Raw genomic sequence first — 18,964 nt, 5'->3', positions numbered from 1 at the left:
ATTTGAGAAACAAGGCAGAGGATCATAGGGGAAGGGAGGAATAAATGAAACAAGATGAAACCAGAGAGGGAGACAAACCATAAGAGACTCTTAATCTCAGGAAACAAACTGAGGGTTGCTGGGGTGGTGGCGGTGGGAGGGATCGGGTGGCTGGGTGATGGACATTGGGGAGGGTAGCTGCCATGGTGAGCGCTGTGAATTGTGTAAGACTGTTGAATCACAGACCTGTACCTCTGAAACAAATAATATATTGTATGTCAAAGAAGAAGAAGAAAGAGAAGGAGGAGAAGGAGAAGGAGAAGGAAAGGGAGAAGAAGATAGTAGGAAGGGAAAAATGAAGGGGGGGAAATCGGAGGGGGAGAAAAACCATGAGAGACTGTGGACTCTGAGAAACAAACTGAGGGTTTTAGAAGGGAGGGGAGTGGGGTGATGGATTAGCTTGGTGATGGGTATTAAGCAGGGCACATATTGCATGGAGTACTGGGTGTTATATGTAAAGAAGGAATCATGGAACACTACATCAAAAACTAATGATGTAGGGGTGCCTGGGTGGCTCAGTTGTTGGGTGTCTGCCTTCGGCTCAGGTCATGATCCCAGGGTCCAGGGATCGAGCCCCATGTCCAGCTCCCTGCTCAGTGGGAAGCCTGCTTCTCCCTCTCCGACTCCCCCTGCTTGTGTTCCCTCTCTCACTGTCTCTCTCTCTCTCTGTCAAATAAATAAATAAAATCATAAAAGAAAACTAATGGTGTAATGTATGGTGACTAACATAATAAAATAAAATTAAAAAAAAAAAAGAAATCCTCGTCGTGTTCCTGATCATTTCCTCATTCAGGATGATATTTGCTGTGGGCTTTTCATAGTTGCTTTTGTATGAATTTGAAGTATCATCCTTTTTTTTAACCCTACACTCTGAAGAGTTTTAATCGGGAAAGAATGCAGTATTTTGTCAAATGCTTTTTCTGCATCATTTGAGAGGATCGTATGATTCTTGCCTCTTCTTTCGTTAATATGTTCTATCACATTGATTGATTTGCAAATGTTGAACCACCCTTGCATCCCAGGAGTCGTGATAGATAATCCTTTTATTTAATGTACTGTTGGATCCTCTTGGCTAGGATCTTGTTGACTAGTTTGGCATCCATATTCATCAGGGATATTGGTCTGGAATTCTCCTTTTTGTTGGGGTCTTTGCCTGGTGCGGAGATCAAGGTAGTGCTGGCTTCATAGAAGGAGTTTGGAAGTTTCCCTTCTGTTGCTGTTTTTTGAAACAGCTTCAGAAGAAAAGGTATTATTTCTTCTTTGAATGTTTGGTAGAATTCCCCTGGGAATCTGTCAGGCCCTGGACTCTTGTTTTTTGGGAGGTTTTTGATCACTTCTTCACTCTTGTTCCTGGTTATTGGTCTATTCAGATTGTCAATTACTTCTTGTTTCAGTCTTGGAAGTTTATAGGTTTCCAGGAAGGCATCCATTTCTTCCAGGTTGTTTAATTTATTGGCCTATAGTTCTTGATAATAATTTCAAATAATTGTTTCTATTTCCTTGGTGTTGGTTATGATCTCTCCCCTTTCACTCATAATTTTTATTAATTTGGGCCCTTTCTCTTTTCTTTTGCCTAAGTCTGCCCAGTGGTTTATCGATCTTATTAATTCTTTCAAAGAACCAGCTTCTAGTTTCATCGATCTGCTCTACTGTATTTCTTGTTTCTAATTCACTGATCTCTGCTCTAATCTTTATGATTTCTCTTCTCCTGCTTGGCTTAGGCTTTATTTGTCACTCTTTCTCCAGTTCTTTAAGGTGTAAAGTTAGCTTGTGTTTTCCAGATTTTTCTATTGTTTTGAGTGAGGCTTGGATGGCTATATATTTCCCCCTTAGGACCGCCTTTGCAGTATCCCATAGGTTTTGGACCAATGTGTTTTCATTCTCATTGGTTTCCATGAATTGGTTAAGTTCTTTAGTTTCCTGGTTGACCCAAACATTTTGAAGCAGGATGGTCTTCAGCTTCCAAGTGTTTGAATTCCTTCCAAATTTTTCTTGTGATTGAGTTCTACTTTCAAAGCATTGTGGTCTGAGAATATTCAGGGGATAATCTCAATCTTTTGGTATCCGCTGAGACCTGCTTTGTAGCCCAGTATGTGGCCTATTTTGGAGAAAGTTCCAGGTACGTTCGAGAAGAATGAGTATTCTGTTGTTTTAGGGTGGAATGTTCTGTATACATCTTCGAAGTCCATCTGGTCCAGTGTGTGATTCAAAGCTCTTGTTTCTTTGTTGATCTTCGGCTTAGATGATCTGTGTATTGCTGAGAGTAGAGTGTTCAGGTCTCCTACTATTAAAGTATTATTAACAATATGTCTCATTATTTTGGTTAACAGTTGGCTTATGTAGTTGTCTGCTCCCATGTTGGGGGCATCGATATTTACAATTGTTAGATCTTCTTGTTGGATAGACCCTTTAAGAATGATACAGTGTCCCTCTGTACCTCTTACTACAGTCTTTAGTTGAAAATCTAATTTGTCTGATGTGATAATTGCTACTCCAGCTTTCCGGTGGCGTGAAAAATGGTTCTCCATCCCCTCACTTTCAGTCTGGATGTATCTTTAGGTTCTCTTGAGTGTGAGTCTCTTGTAGACAGCATATGGATGGGTCATGTCTTCCTCTCCAATCTGCAACCCTGTGTCATTTCATGGGAGCATTTAGGCCATTCATATTGAGAGTGACTATTGAAACATATGATTTTCGTGCCACCATGTTGCCTGTGAAGTCCCTCTTTCTATAGATTTGTCTCTGTAAATTTCTGGTCTATATTACTCTTGGGGTCTTTCTTCTTTTATGGAATCTCCCTCAATATTTCTTGAATGGCCAGCTTGGTGGTCACATATATTTTCAGTTTGCCAGTCCTGGAAGCTCCTTTTCTCTCTGTCAATCCTGAATGACAGGCTTGCTGGATAAAGTATCCTTGGCTTCATGTTCTTCTCATTTAGTACCCTGAATATGTCTTGCCAGTCCTTTCTGGCTTGCCAGGTCTCTGTGGACAGGTCTGACATTATTCTGATGTTCCTCCCTCCATATGGAAATCTCTTCCCCCAGCTGCTCTCAGGATAGCTTCCTTGGTTCTAAGATTTGCAAGTTTTACTATGCTCTGCTGGGGCATTGGCCTATTCTCATTGATCTTGGGATGGGTTCTCTCTGCCTCTTGGACACGAATGCTTGTTTCCTTCCCCAGATTCGTGTAGTTCTCAGCTATGATTTGCTCCAATGTACCTTCCAGTCCTCTCTCTCTCTCTCCACCCCCTTAGGGATCCCAGTAATTCTGACACTGGAATGTTTCATGGCATCTTTCATCTCTCTTCGTCTGATCTCATGGGCTTTTAGCTGTTTATCCCAGGTCTCCTCAACTTCCTTCTTTTCTCACATCTTATCTTCTAGCTCACTAATTCATTCTTCGGCCTCATTTACCCTGGCTGTCAGGGTATCCAGTTTAGACTGCATCTCATTCATAGCAGAAGTCAGCTGAGGGCAGAGCTTGACCCAGGGCTCAATCCTATGACCCTGAGATCATGATTGAGCTGAAACCAAGAGTCAGACACGCAACTGACGTGCCACCCAGGTGCCCGCAAGAGGCCTTTCTGCAGTGATGCAAATGTTCTGTATCTGTGTTGTGCAATGTGGTTGCCTCCAGCCACATGAGACTATTGCACACTTGAAATGTAGCTGGTGTGGCTGAGGAATTGCATTTCTAATTTTATCTATTTTTAATAAATGTGTATTTAAATATAACTTGCCACATGTGTGTCCAGGGGCTGTCTATTGGACAGTGCAGTGTATTGGCTTTTCACTCTGGAGACTGTTGTTCTTTAGTCCTGGGAAATTTTTTTGTATTTTTTCTCTCAGTTTTAATTTTTTGTTTGTTTGTTTCTTTTTTTCTTTTCTTTACTTTTTTTTTTTTTTGAGAGAGAGCACACATGCGAGTGGTGGGGGAGGGCCAGAGGGAGGGAGAGAGAGAATCCCAAGCAGGGTCCATGCCCAGTGTGGAGCCTGATGCAGGGCTCAATCTCAAAACCCTGAGATCATGACCTGAGCCAAAATCACGTGTGACAGTTAACCAACCAAGTCACCCAGGCACCCCATGTGTCTCATTTTTTTCTATTCTTTCTTTGGAGACCCTGTTGGTCAAATGATGGACCTCCTGGAATTATTCTCTAGTTTTCTCCTTCCCATTGTTTTTTGTAGCAAATTACCAATATATATTGATATATATATATATATCAAGATATATATATATATATATAGAGAGAGAGAGAGAGAGAGAGAGAGAGAGAGGTTGTAAATGGTCAGAGACTTCATGTCTCTATTTATTTATTTATTGGTTTATTTATTTAGTTTTTTTAATTATGTTTAGTTAGCCAGCATACAGTACATCATAAGTTTTTGATGTAGTGTTCAGTGATTGATTAGTTGCATATAACACCCACTGCTCATCATAACACATGCCCTCCTTAATACCCATCACCCGGTTATCCCATTCCCCATCCGCCTCCCTTCTGTAACCCTCATTTTTTTTCCTGCAGTCCAGAGTCTCTCATGGTTTGTCTTCCTCTCTGATTTCTTCCCATTCAGTTTTCCCTCCCTTCCCCTGTGGTCCTCCATGCTATTGCTAATGTTCCACATATGAATGAAACCAAATGATAAATGTATTTCTCTGCTTCACTTATTTCACTTAGCATAATCACCTCTAGTTCCATCCACATCAAAGGAAATGATGGGTATTCGTCCTTTCTGATGGCCGAGTAATATTCCATTGTATATATGGACCACATTTTCTGTATCCATTCATCTGTTGAAGGTCATCTTGGTTTCTTTCACAGTTTGGCTATTGTGGACATTGCTGCTATGAACATTGGGGTGCATGTGCCCCTTCTTTTCAGTACATCTGTATCTTTGGGGTAAAGTTCTAGTAGTGGAATTTCTGTGCTGTACGGTAGCTCTATTTTTAACATCTTGAGGAACCTCCATATGTTTTCCAGAGTGGCTGTACCAACTTGCATTCCCAGCAAAAGTGTAAGAGGGTTTTTTCTTTAAAATTTTGATATTTTATCCCTTATTGTTTTAATATTGACTTTTAAAAGTATTATATTCAAATAAAGTATATCGTTTATATGATTACTGAGATTTTGACAATTTTGCCCTCAAGTGAAATGCTTCACTCTCCTTTCTTATCGCGGCTCTGCCTAGAAATCCTAACTGAATTTTATAAAAACACTGTATTGGTAAAGAGAGAATGAGCTCTCCTTACTCCTGTGGTTGGTTCTTTTGGGTTTTAGCAATTATTGACCCACAAGGTACTCTACTTGGGGAACTGTTTAGAGACAAACTCTGCCCACTAGGTGGAGGAGGACAAGTGGATTCTCATCCTATGGGTGGTTTAAGTCCTAGGGGAGTGGGAAGAAGTGAGGTGTCATGGTCCTGCTCCCTGCCATTTACACAGCTGGACAGACATGGCAGGCTCCAATTAGAATCCATGATGAAGTCTCTGATCATGTACAACCTTAGTGGCTCCTCATAGAGCAGGAGGGAGAAAGAGCCATTTAAGCATAATAAATAAGAAGAAAAAAAGCAGGCAGTCCACATCCAGCAAACTCCAAACCTTTACCTATGTTTGAACTAAAGCTTGAACTTATGTCTCCTCCTCTTGCTAAAAGAAACTACATTGCATCATTTGGGGTTACTCTATAACTCTTGTCCTCTCTCAGCCGCCAGTTGAACTCTTTATGACTTCATATTGAGCGAACCTTTCTAAAGGGCTTGTGAGGGTCAGGTATCTGGCTGGGCAAAGTCACCAGATATACCAAAACCATTACTTTAGAGTAGATTTTTTAAAAAGATTTTATTTGAGAGAGAGAGAGAGAGCACAAGTGGGATGAGGGCAGAGGGAGAAGCAGACTCCCTGCTGAGCAGAGAGCCTGATGCAGGGCTCCATCCCGGGACTCAATCCCGGGATTCTGGAATCATGACCTGAGCCAAAGGCAGAGGCTTAGCCGACTGAGCCACCCAAGCGCCCCTATAGCAGGTCTTGATTTATAGCTCCATGCTTGTGTGGTTATTTGTTTAGTGTGTCTCATCCCTTTAGAGTGTCAGGTTCATAACATAAGGATTTTGACTTCTTAATATTTAGTGCTTGGCCCATGGACTGAATGCAGCAATATAGAGCCCAACCAATATCGAATGACAATGGGAGAGGGGCCCAACTCTTCCTATGGCAGGAATGTCACTTACCTCCTCACTGCCACACCAACCACAGGGCCCAGCCACCAACACTTAGATACCCCCTGGTTACCCAGAATTAGCAAGATCAAATTTGGCCTTACTGAGAGGAATGGGAGCTTGACAGCTTAGGAACAGACACATAATCTGGCTTTCATTTTTGCACACTTGAGATTGTGACCTGTGCAATTTGAATGTGAGTCAAAAATCATTCCAGAACAACACTGGGTCTCCTACTGTGAGCGGTTCTCTTGGCCAGTAGAAAGAAATCAGGCCCAGCTTCTGAGAAGAGAAGAGGCGCCATGTGGGCTCACGATACAAAGGGATGAGACTATTAGACAGCCAGGGCTCCTTGCATCGCTGAGTTTCTGACAACCTGTCCACCTACACTGATATCTGAGCCTCAGGCTTCCCTGAATGGTATTTGAGATTCAGTTTTGACCAATAGCTAAGGAGACTGAGAAAGCAGATAAATCCTTCATTGTTGAGGAGGAAACAGTTACTTTTCCTTGGCTGTGCTATAATTATCTGTTAGTTTCCTCTATCTTCAACCGGAATGATGTGTGGGTCTTAGTTATATTTTTACCCCACATATTTAGAGCAGAGTATGGAAAGTACATGATGAGCATGTTAGTACAGGAAGGAGTAGATGAGAGCCATGGGGTGTTTGGGATGTCCTTCTGGCACACAGTGTCCCCCTTCACACCTTCTGTACAACTCTGAGGATGCGAGTCTCCTCGTGTCAGGTGTTCCTTCTGGGGAAGGATGGGGAGCAGAGCTCAAGCCTCCATTACTTCCCCTTGCAGACAAGGCCATCTGTATTGGTCTGGCGCTAGCTGCATTTTAGTCCCCAGCAATGACTAGCCTGTCGCTGTTAGTGTAGATTCCAACCAGATGGAGCAGACCCTCAGGTGAATAGGGCAGGTGGATGCTCATATTAGACTTAGTTATGAAATCGTCATAGCTGAGCATGCATTTTGGAGAAGGATGAAACCACATTAGTTCCCACAGAGGCCTGATTTCCAAGTAAAATAAGAAAAGCTTTGTGTTTAGGTGAGAGAATAAAATTGTCCAGATTATCAGATGACAGGAGTCTTCCTTGTTTGTGTGTATTCTGTGTACTTCTCTGCTGGGGAACATAGGGAGGCAATCGCATACAACAGTACCCTTACTATCATCTTTTTAAGAAATTTTTTATTGTTATGTTACTCACCATACATTACATCATTAGTTTTTGATGTAGTGTTCCCCTTTACTATCATCTTGACTAGCATCTGTCTTCCCTGCTGAGATGAGGTGGAGTCTTTGTTCTGGAAGACGAACGAAGAAGCTGCTGGGCAGATCGCCATGGAGTTAGGGACAGAATTTTAACCAGTTTGCTGTTGCAGCCTGGGTCTCACTATTTCCCACAGGGACCCTTGTCAGGGAAGGGCAAGCACTGAATGCTGGTGTTGCAGAGCACAGACTTTTCAGTCTCTCTTCATGTTTGCTTATTTACAATTTGTTCTTGTGATCAGTGGCTGTTGGAAACACAAGGCAGTCAGTGAGTATCAGTTTCTACATCTGTAAACAGGGATAATAGCATGACCCCGCTGAACGGTCACCAGTGAAGGCACCAAAAGGGGGCAGAAATATTTCAGAATTCCTGGTCTCTCTCTCCTACTTTCCCTGGGGGTAAAGTTTTTCCAGCTTCCTATGTCTGTCCATTGTTGCTATTCAAGATGGCAGCCACTTCTTTCTTAATTATCTATTTTTAAAAAATTTAAGAGAGAGAGCGCGCGTGCAAGAGTACAGGTAGGGGGAGCGGCAGGCAGAGGAAGAGAGAGAAGCAGACACCCTGCTGAGCAGGGAACCTGACATGGGGCTCAATCCCAGGACCCCAGGACCACGACCTGAGTCAAAGGCAGATGCTTCTCCAGCTGAGCCACCCAGGAGCCGCTAATTATCTATTTGCAGGGCTCCATCGTCCCATGGATTCCATAGGTATGCCATATAATCCAGTTTCTCAGGCCATGCGGGCACAATTTCACCGATACCAACTCAACTCCACCAACCTTTCTGGATGCCCCCTGAGCATATAGTGCTTTGTGGGGGACTAGGCTCCTAATGTTGATGAGTACACAGACGGCGCCCTTGAGAAGCTCTCTATCTAAGGCTAATAGGTGTCCAGGGCTGGAGGGTAGAAAGGGTCATCATAGAACTGGGGCTGGGGGGACAGAAGTTTCCCAGAGGATGAAGTGGTTATATGTGTTCAAGGAGATTGGTGAGGGAAGACTCTACCAGAGGGGATTCTGTCGGAGCTGGGTTTGAACGATGAGTAGGATCCTTGTAGGGGGCACAGGGACATTTTTAGGCAGAGGAAACTACATGGGTGAAGATGTGTAGATCTACACGTTCTTGTTTGAAGAGTTTCAAGTATTTAGGGGTGCAGGGAGCCACGCTGACAAGGATGGGTTAGAGATTTAAGGAGAGTGACTTTAATGAGTTTCGCTAACCTTTGAGATTACTGATAACACTGAGTTATTTATTGATTTCCCACAGAGTAGGAACTCATTGGAGGTCAAACTGGGAGTCTGCAGGATGCCTTGCCAGCACGCATGACTGGGGGGGCACCTGCGGGTGGAGCTCGGGGGGGCCCTGCTACTGGCTGTAGCTCTAGCCCCGCCCCTTTTTCGGTAGAGACATTCCAGCGTCACTGAATCACCACTGGTGGGAACGGAAGCTCCGCACACACAGGCCAGCAAAGACTAGCAACCCTGCTGAACGAAAGGAAAGAGAATTCATAGAGGAAAAGTGGCCATGGACCTGATCCCAAGCTTTTCCATGGAAACCTGGCTTCTCCTGGCTACCGGCCTCGTGTTCCTCTATCTGTGAGTAACTGTCCAGGCTCATTGCCTCTGGAACCCTGGACTTGGGTTGCTAATCAGCATCTACCCCGTTTTCCTCGCCTGTTTTGAGGATCAGAAAAGTTAACAAAGGGGAAGCTGCTCAAGTGTTGGGTGCTTCAAACATGCTAAGAACACATAAAGCGTTATTACTGACCTCATCAGATCTGCTGATCTGCTGAAGCCCCCACACCCCAACTCCAATTTCTGTAGCTAGGAGGTAGAGTGACATTATTTGCTCCTAGGGATGATCTTCTGATTGACTACCAGTTGGGACCTGGACTAACCCAGCAGAATTCAGCAGAGGCAGAGTAAAATCAACAGGCCCCGGTGCTCTGGGGTCCTCACCGCCTTCCAAGCTGTGGGGGATTCTGGAGGCAGAGGGAGTGCCTTGGGTCTTTGTCTCATTATCTTCACCTTCTCCTCTCTGTCCACTGCAAGAGATGTGTAGAAGGACTGCGCCTGTGTCACTCAGGTGGCTCCTACTCCCCTCTCTCCACCACCAGGCATCATGGACGCAGGGCACCTGGTGCACCCAGACTTCCAGGGGGGCTGCAGATGCCTCGCCTTCCTCTCCTGACTGGCCTCTTCCCTCTTTTCTGCCCTTCTCCTGGCCATTACCACCCTGCCCCCCATAATATACAGAACACTTTACCCCTAAATGAGCATCTTTAGAGCTGAGGAGACTTGGCAGATTTCTTAAAATTGTATTCATGTCACCTTTTCTTTCCAGTCTCTAGGAAGGTTAGCATCAGTATAGACATTTTTTTTAAGTTTTTTTTTTTTAAGATTTTGTTTATTTATTTGACACAGAGAGACACAGCGAGAGAGAGAGAACACAAGCAGGGGGAGTGGGAGGGGGAGAAGCAGGCTTTTCGTGCAGCAGGGAGTCTGATGCGGGGCTCGATCCCAGGACCCTGGGATCATGACCTGAGCCGAAGGCAGACGCCTAACGACCGAGCCACCCAGGCGCCCCAGTATGGAGATTTCTTTACCCATGATATGAAATCTTCCAGCAGCCACAAAGACAGAGCCCTGAAAGCCAATTTGGATTTTAAATGTGTTTTTGCCTTTATGTTACAGTACAATAGGAAGACTCAACCTGTCTAGCAGAGGAATTCTTGTCAGTGGTGGGATTTCTGGTATCACGGAACAGGTTGGGAAAGACTTAGTTTCACAATGTGGGTAGGGAAGGACCCTCCATGTCACATTTAACCTCTGTTTCAATTTCACTTTCTTGAAGTGTAGGAAATCATGAGGACAGGAGCATAAACATGGAGACCTCATTTTCATTTTCTGAGAAAAAGGTTAGGAATGCCAAGTATCGTGCAACACGTTTTCTGTGTGATGACATTTAAGATGAATTGATATGGTTTAATTTCATTCTATTTAATAATAGGTCTTCTACTGAGATAAAACTATTGCCAGCATGTTCTTTCTGAACGATACAACAGGGCTGTTGGTTCAGCTTTTGTGACTATAAAGGTACATAGATGACCTCAGCCTTCTAGAGTGATGTTGGCAATGTGAATTTGGTGTACCCATACACACTTTTATGTCACAGATTGTCTATTTTTTCAATACATGGGCCCCGCAGATTATTTTAACCTCTCAGCACAGGTGAGTAGTGGGACTGTGAGCCAGTACTGATGTGAGAGGCATCCAGGTAGGACTTGGGGATGGAGTGGGAGAATAGTCCTCCCTCAGAGCAGACCTCTGAGAGCTACTCCTTGATCCTTTTCCTACAGAAGGTTGTCATGGACTGCAGGGTTAGCATCTCATCTGCTAGAAGCCAGGGGACAGGGCCACCCTATAAGCCACACCGTGTGTAGTCTGTCTTGCAGTGGGGCTGTCACTGGATATTGTCACCACCAGGCAAACAACCCTGTAGACTTAGAAAACACTGGTGTAGCCAGGTGTCATTACGTGTAGACAGTGCCTTCTGTATGCCAGTGCAATGTAAAGGCAAGAAAAATGAGTGGCTTTATTTTAACCCCTTCATTTGTACCAAGTGCAACATGACTCTACCAAGAGGAGGGAAGCTGGAAAGAATCAGAAAAATTCACCCAGCCCACCCTCTGCCTTCTTATGGAGCCATGTGAGTTTAGACACTAGACCAGATCTTTCCTTGGGTCACATCTCTCAGTTGCTTGGCCTCACTTGGGAGTTCATGGAGCATGTCGAATGTTCAGAAACAGGAATTGATATGTTGTGCTGGTGATAGCAAGGATAGAATGGAGGTGGGACTAGGCCACCCCCGCTTCTGGCAGTAGGTACTCCTGCGTCCACTGTTCTGGAAAAAGGGTCCAAACACCCAGCTGGGCCAGGCTGAGGTACCTCTGCTGGTCCCTCAAACCCAGGTCCTTTTATGCAACTTTGGGGGATTATTTGATTACATAATATACAATTTGCTGGATTTGTACAGAATATCTGGAACCTGTACTATCTTAAAGGCTCACCTCCAGAGAAGAGGAGATAAGGTCTTAATCCCAATCTTGGAATATTTTATCATCACTCATTTTATGTTGCATAACATGTATTCTGCTGTTGACTGGAGGTATCTGGACTTTGGAAGGCCCCCTATCAGTTAGCTGAAAACACCTGCAGGGTTTGTTGAGCCGTTTCTACCTAGCATCCGTTCCCGCCATACTTTCCTAAATTGCCTCTATGGGGTTAGCCTTGTAGGCCTAGCAAGTTCATGGGTAAAATGGTTTCTGGCAGCTTCCTCCTTCAGCCTGTCTTCTTCCTCCACTCTGCGATCTGTCAGCAACACCTAAGTGGAAGGCTTGCAAGGATCCAGAACCCCAGTTGTGGGATTCCGCACATGACCCATGAAAGATGATTGTAGACAAGCCTGCCATAGGGAGCACCATCTGTAATGGATTTCTGAGACAGTTGTTGCACAGAGTTGGTAAACTAACTGCTTTGTGAGTGACCATCTTGAAAAAAAAAAAAAGAGTGTACCTGGCAGTGTGCTGAGCAGGTGAGTATCACAGGTTGAGGGACCAGATGCCATGAGGGGAAGAATGGTCTGGAAATGGATTGTTTCCTTACGGATTCTTTTATATGGTATCGTTTAGGGCACATATGGGTCAGCCCCCCTTCTCTGCAGCTCAGGAGAACCAGAGTACCTGACAACAGAGACTTGGGTGGAGCTGAAAGCATCTCACTTTTCAGTGAGGCCAGTGGAGCCTTGGACACAGTTTTCATTGTACAGAAATGAGAACACTGTTGTTGCTCAAGGTGTCTCAACGAACATAGATTTCAGAAGGACCAGATCTCACACCGAGATAGGTCCTACAAGGAAGGAAAACCACAAAAGTCTCTGAGCAAACTGCAGCACACTTTCATGGTAGGCTCTCACAAGCCCTCTATTATTGAGTGGATATACTTAAGCAAAATCTCATCATTGGAGCAGAAATTTTTTCTCTTTCTCCCTAGAGAAAGTTACGGAAGAGTCATTTACTAAATGGCATGAGTGGATTTCCTGGAAGAGATCAGCATGACCCTTTTAGGAGCACTCGTGCGGAAACACTTATCAAGTCTTCACTTTAGGATTGGGACCGTGAAGATTTCGGCTGCCCTTAGCTAATCATCATTACGTTTTGTGGGTCTCACAGTGGAGGTGGGGAAGGAGATGATGAAGGAATGTAATTATTGTCGTTGGAATTGCTCTTATTATTTCTGGCCTACATGTTACCTCCCTCCCTTCCCTGTCCCAGTTCTGTGTCAGTGACTGCCAGCCTCAGCACTTATTCCACCATCCCTGTGACCTGGCTTTCTCTTTCACTTTATAGATATGGGACCTCCACACATGGACTTTTTAAGAAGCTGGGAATTCCTGGGCCAACACCTTGGCCTTTTGTGGGAACTGCTCTGGCCTACCGTAAGGTGAGTGTTGCCTGAGCTCCCTCTTTCGCTTCTTATGATTGTCAATCCCAGCTTCGTTTCATTGTAGATATGCTCATCCTCAGGAAGAAGTACTTAGGAAGCTCAGACTTCCCAGAAGTGGTGTCACAGGCCCCACCCAGCACATGGCCAGTTCTACCCCGGGGCTCTAGTGTCTGCTGTCAGGAGCCTCAGGGTTTGCCTCAGTGGGCAGCCCCAGCTCTCTGGCTGCTTCAACCCAGGACTCGATGTTCTAGCTTGTGAGCATCGAGAAGAGGCTTTTGTTTCTGGCAGGTGCAGATTCACAGGAAGGCACCATTGTATTTGGTATTAGGAGAAGAGCATCAAGGGGGTCCACGCTAGTGGTCCATTAAGCTGTGTATGCTAGAGTCAGACTTTTCTGTTCATAGTACAAGCTCTGGGTAGCCTTTTGTTTTGCTGGATAGCTCTGGAACTTCAGTTTATTGGGCATTCCAAATTCACCTTTAGGGAATTTGCACATACTTGAATTCTCTCAAAAATTGCCAGCCCCCTGCCTTTATTTCCAAGCTCTAACTCACCCTTTGCTAATGGTGACATCTCTTGGGTTTTGAGAGGTTGACCCAGAGCTCTCTGCTTTACTTCCCTACCTTCATTGTAGGCACCTTCTGGGTGAGTTGAGCAGGGAGGGAGTTTTGCTGAGGGGAGATGGTGCTTTCTATTGACTTCAGGTTTTCATCTTTGATCAAGTTGTGTTTATATGTATATTGTTCTTCACATAAGGTACAACTGCCCATGCAAAATCACTAGAAAAGAGATGCTTTGACAAACATTATTAAGAAGTTAATGTGCTGAGTGGAATGTATTAGCAGACACACAGACTGATGTGTGGCTCATCCAGCTCTGGTGGCTTGTCTGAGGCCCCCCTGGGCCAGAAGGTTAGGAGCTCACATCAGAAGGCCAGCAGGCAGAGTCTCACGTGCAGGCTGCTCTCTGCTGTGGAGTCCCTTTCCCCCAGACCTGAGGCTTGTTTCTCAGATCGCACTTCTCCCTGCTGAGACTCTCGGTGCCCAGTTACCACCTGAGAACTTCCCGGACTTTTTCTCTCCAGAAAAGCAATAATTTCCTTTCCTCTTTTCCCGGATCAACTCCTTAGTACCGGCACCCCAAGATCCACATTTCTGGGACCCTGTTCTGCACAGTTAGTACATCAAAGTCACAGCTAAAACTTAGGGACAGGAAGTTTTGTTGTTCTTTTCTTAAGTGAAAACTCATATCAAGTATTTTAATTTGTTCTGCCCTTTGTGGAGTGGTGGCATGGTCCCTTCTTCCTGTGTTTGCTGGATGACTGGAAGGCGAGTCCACCTTGTCATTCCTTCACTCATCTCTCACTTACTCACTCAACAAACATGTCTTAGACTTCTGTAAATCTGCTAGACTAAAAGAGGTCACTGGTGTCTTAATTTCCTAAATCCCCTGGAATTCTAGTAGGCCTCCTGAGATCAATGAACAGGATGCTGACTGGGGGTTCATAGGGCGCAGGCCACACTGACTTTCCCTTAGCTCCAGTTTTCCCAAGGGCCCTGAGGTAATAATTCAGAGGACTCTGAGATTTAGAGACAACACAGGCACAAGCCAAACAGGCCAGAATTTCAGAGGTTCTGTAGTCCTCACAGACAGGGTAAGTTGTTCAGTATCTGCAATACTTGGAGAGGATTCAAGAGGGACTTGAATTTCTCCATTGCAATATCCTCTTGCTTTCTCTCCTTTCCAGTAAGACACCTGTGCATAAGAGCTTCCCTCTGAGTGCCAGTGAGATAGTAAGCTGCATTTCATGTGATCTGAGTCCTTCTCGTCCCTGTAGGAGATGGGGCTCAGGAGATTTAGATTAGTAATATGTTTTGTTTCTTCTTGCAGGGTTTTTCTGGTTTTGATGAGAAATGTTTTAGAAAGTATGGAAGATTTTGGGGGTGAGTGTTCTGGAAACTTCCACTGGATAGACTTATTATGATGAAGCCCCTGTGGTGTGAACAGTCTCAGCCAAGAGCCCCTTGGGATGAAGCCTGCTGTAGTAAAGCTTCTGGAACCTCTGCCTCCTGGGATCACATGTGTCACCAGGTGTGCAGGTCTAAGTGTGAATCAGGCCTGGAGAGGTATAGTGTGGTGCTGGGCTGCTCACAGCAGGGAGCAGGTACCTCTCCATACCTCTTTCTTTTCTCGGGTCATGTCTTCAGAAACCATCGTCTCTGAATGGCATTGGCCATAAACAACATGATGGCATAGAAAGAACCCAGATGTCTGGATCACCACTGGTTCAGCTCCACTGCCCCTTCCCACATTCAGTACTGCTCAGCTGTGGATGGAGCCAGTCTTACATGGTGGGCCCCAGTTCTGTCCTTAGTACATGGTTCTCATGCTTGGCTGTGGGTAAGAATCACCTGGGAGAGCTTGTTCAAAATGCAGATTCTTGGTTTCCATCCCCCGGAATGCTGAATGTGGAGCATATGGGGTGGGTCCCAAGAATCTGAATTTAACTGGTAGTGGAAGCAATATTAGGGCTGTGTGAGATCATGAATATAAAGGGTTAGTGCAGAGGATTATAGGGGAGGGGAGGGCAAACTGAATGGGAAGAAATCAGAGATGGAGCCCAACCATGAGACTCTTGACTCCGGGAAACAAACTGAGGGTTGTGGAAAGGGAGGTGGGTGGGGGGATGGGGTAACTGGATGATGGGCATTAAGGAGGGCACGTGATGTGATGAGTACTGGGTTTATATGCAACTAATGAATCATTGAACACTACATCAAAAACTAACGATGTACTATATGTTGGCTAATTGAATTTAAAGAAAAAAAAGCTAAGGTAAAAGACATCCTTAAGAAAAGGGTTACCCTAAAGCACTGTCCCTTGTCTACCCACATGTTTTTGAAGAAACATGATGGGACAAGGGGAATCCTCCAATAAATACAATCAGGCTGCTGGGAGAGCAGACAGACCTAAGTGCTACCTCAGTAATTTCTATCACCGCTTCAACACTGAGTATACTTGACCCCCACTAAAACCTTCTGAGTTTTAGAATACTTTTTGGAGATGGGTAGTATTTAGTGTAGTGGTCCCATCCATTTTTTGATGTGATCATTAAACCATTTGAATTTCCCCTATGACATCAAAGGAAGAATAAGGTCATTAGCCATCAGGGAATTCAAATCAAAACCACACTGAGATACCACCTCACACCAGTTAGAATGGCAAAGATGGACAAGGCAAGAAACAACAAACTTTGGAGAGGTTGTGGAGAAAGGGAAACCCTCTCACACTGTTGGTTGGGATGTAAGTTGGTACAGCCACTTTGGAAAACAGTGTGGAGGTTCCTCCAAAAATTAAAAATAGAGCTACCCTATGACCCGGCAATTGCACTACTGGGTATTTACCCCAAAGACACAGATGTAGTGGAAAGAAGGGCCATATGCACCCCCATGTTCATAGCAGCAATGTCCACAAAAGCCAAAGTGTGGAAAGAGCCGAGATGCCCTTCAACAGATGAATGGATAAAGAAGATGTGGGCCATATATACAATGGAATATTACTCAGCCATCAGAAAGGATGAATACCCAACTTTTGCATCAACATGGATGGGACTGAGGAGATTATGCTAAGTGAAATAAGTCAAGCAGAGAAAGTCACTTATCATATGGTTTCACTTATTTGTGGAACGTAAGGAACAGCATGGAGGACATTAGGAGAAAGAAGGGAAAAATGAAAGGGGGAAATCGGAGGGAGAGATGAACCATGAAAGACTATGGACTCCAGGAAACAAATTGAGGGTTTTAGAGGGGAGGGGGGTGGGGGGATGGGTTAGCCGGGTGACGGGTATTTAGGAGGGCACATATTGCATGGAGCACTGGGTGTTGTACGCAAACAGTGAATCATGGAGCACTACATCAAAACCTAATGATGTACTGTATGGTGACTAACATAACATAATAAAAAAAAGAAAAAAAAGAAAGAATAGGGGACTTGTGGAAAATCTTTCATTTTTTTCTAGTAAATGCAAATGATGTATAGTGGAAACAAAATAAATTTTATTTATTTATGGTCTAATTAAGCTTAAAGTAAACCTCTTGCTGGGGACAGATTCCCATTAAAGGCCACAGGGGCAGTCAAGTCAGGCTGGAGAGGGATGGATCACATATAAAGAGTCAGCTTTGTGTGAGACATGTGCAAAAGTGGGCTTGCCACGTTGCTTAGGGATGTCACATGAAGCCCAAGGAGCTCACACCTGGGACCCACATAAAGAATAAATATAAGTAATAAAAAGGAAATACCTCTAGAATGAGTTATATGTATTTTTCTGTCTTTCTTTTTTTCTCTTTTCTTTTGTTTCAAAATTTTCTGACTTAATGCTATCAAGGACCTCTCTCGATATTAAAAATAATATTTCCTTTCACATGTAACTGGGAAGCAATTTTATTAAATAAAGAAATAATTCATAATTTTGCCATCACTTTTTGAGTATTCCAAGTCTTTTCATTTGCAGACACATGTTACATATATGTGATCAGTGTATGCACAATTTTCATCTAATATTCTCTCCTATGCCTTTCATGTGTTTGATATATCTTCAAAATTATAATTTTTAGTGACTGGGTAGACAGACTCTCCATTATTTTTTTTGTTCCTAGATAATTTACTTGCCTTCAGTTATTTACCACCCTAACTTCTTTTTTGTTAATATAGATAAATTATTTGAACTGTTTGCCCTACTTCTAAAATATTTGAAGCATTTTAAACATACAAAAAATTACGGAGAATGGTCCAAGAAATACCCATGTACACACCTAGACTTAAGAGATGTTCTAATGTTTTTTCTAACCATGATCTCAGAGAATAGATTAGGTACCATCCGGATAAAAGTCTAGACTTCCAGGCGTGGCTGCAACTGCAGAAACTGTCATGTTAAGTGTAATCAGGTCTCTTTTCCCCACACAGGTTTTATGATGGGCGACAGCCTGTGTTGGCTATCATGGATCCGGACATGATCAAAACGGTACTCGTGAAAGAATGTTACTCTGTCTTCACAAACCGGCGGGTAGGCATGGATTTATTTTACGTTTCCATAGTTACTTATAAAACTTTTATTTGGAAATAAGAATAGATTCACAGGAAGTTGTCACTGAAGGTCCCATGTCATGTAACCTTCAAGCCGTTTCCTCTAAGGCTATATCTTGCTCAACTATAGTACAGTGTCCAAGCCGAGTTTGACATTGGTTCTAGTCACAGAACTTAAACAGATTTGAGCAGTTTTATATGCACTCGTGTGCGTGTGCCTGTGTGTGTGTGTGTGTGTGTGTGTTGTTCCCCGAACATTTATCTTACATGTAGATTTGTGTATCCGCCACCCCAATGACGTTACAAGGTTGTTCCATCACCAAAGAGTCTCCCTCTTACTACTCTTTTATAGGCACAGTGTGTAGCTTGTCTCTTCATTATCTCAGGGTTTTCAGCAGAGCACACAATTTTGGGTTTTTCTTTTTAATTTTGACAAGGCCAGTGTATCCTTTTATCCATTTATGGGTTGTGACTTCGGCATCAAGTTTGAAAAATCTTCACCTAGCCCTAAGGCCCTAGGATTTTCTCCAAGTATTTACTTTTTTTGTTTTACCTTTAACTATATAGTTTTATGTTTTATATTTATAATGTAAATCCTATATGGTTTTATGTTTCGCATTTAAGTCTGTGATCCATTTTGTGTCAATTTTTAGTGTTAATTGTGAGGTGTGAAGTGTAGGTCAAAGATCCTTGTTTTTGGCCTATGGATGTCTAATTGCTCCAGCACCCTTTGTGAAAAGGCTATACTTCCTCCATTGAATTGCTTTTGTAGCAGTATCAAAATTGAGTTGGCTTATATGTGTGATGTCTATTTCTCATTCTCTGTTCCGTTCATTGATCTCTGT

At 43.7% G+C, this 18,964-nt stretch overlaps 1 protein-coding gene across 1 annotated transcript in view; it reads left to right on the top strand.

Moving 5' to 3' along the window:
- Positions 1 to 8,939: 8,939 nt before the first annotated feature.
- Positions 8,940 to 18,964, top strand: part of LOC113932025 (cytochrome P450 3A12) — a 32,843-nt gene continuing 22,818 nt past the window's right edge. Inside the window, exons 1-4 of the mRNA XM_035722052.1 lie at positions 8,940 to 9,128; positions 12,941 to 13,034; positions 14,928 to 14,980; positions 18,000 to 18,099. Coding sequence (XP_035577945.1) covers positions 9,058 to 9,128; positions 12,941 to 13,034; positions 14,928 to 14,980; positions 18,000 to 18,099 — 318 coding nt within the window. The 5' untranslated portion in view covers positions 8,940 to 9,057. The remainder of the gene's footprint in view (positions 9,129 to 12,940; positions 13,035 to 14,927; positions 14,981 to 17,999; positions 18,100 to 18,964) is intronic.

Source organism: Zalophus californianus, chromosome 10, assembly GCF_009762305.2.
Source record: "Zalophus californianus isolate mZalCal1 chromosome 10, mZalCal1.pri.v2, whole genome shotgun sequence".
Classification (NCBI taxonomy): domain Eukaryota; kingdom Metazoa; phylum Chordata; class Mammalia; order Carnivora; family Otariidae; genus Zalophus; species Zalophus californianus.
This window is presented reverse-complemented; position numbering and strand designations above follow the sequence as displayed.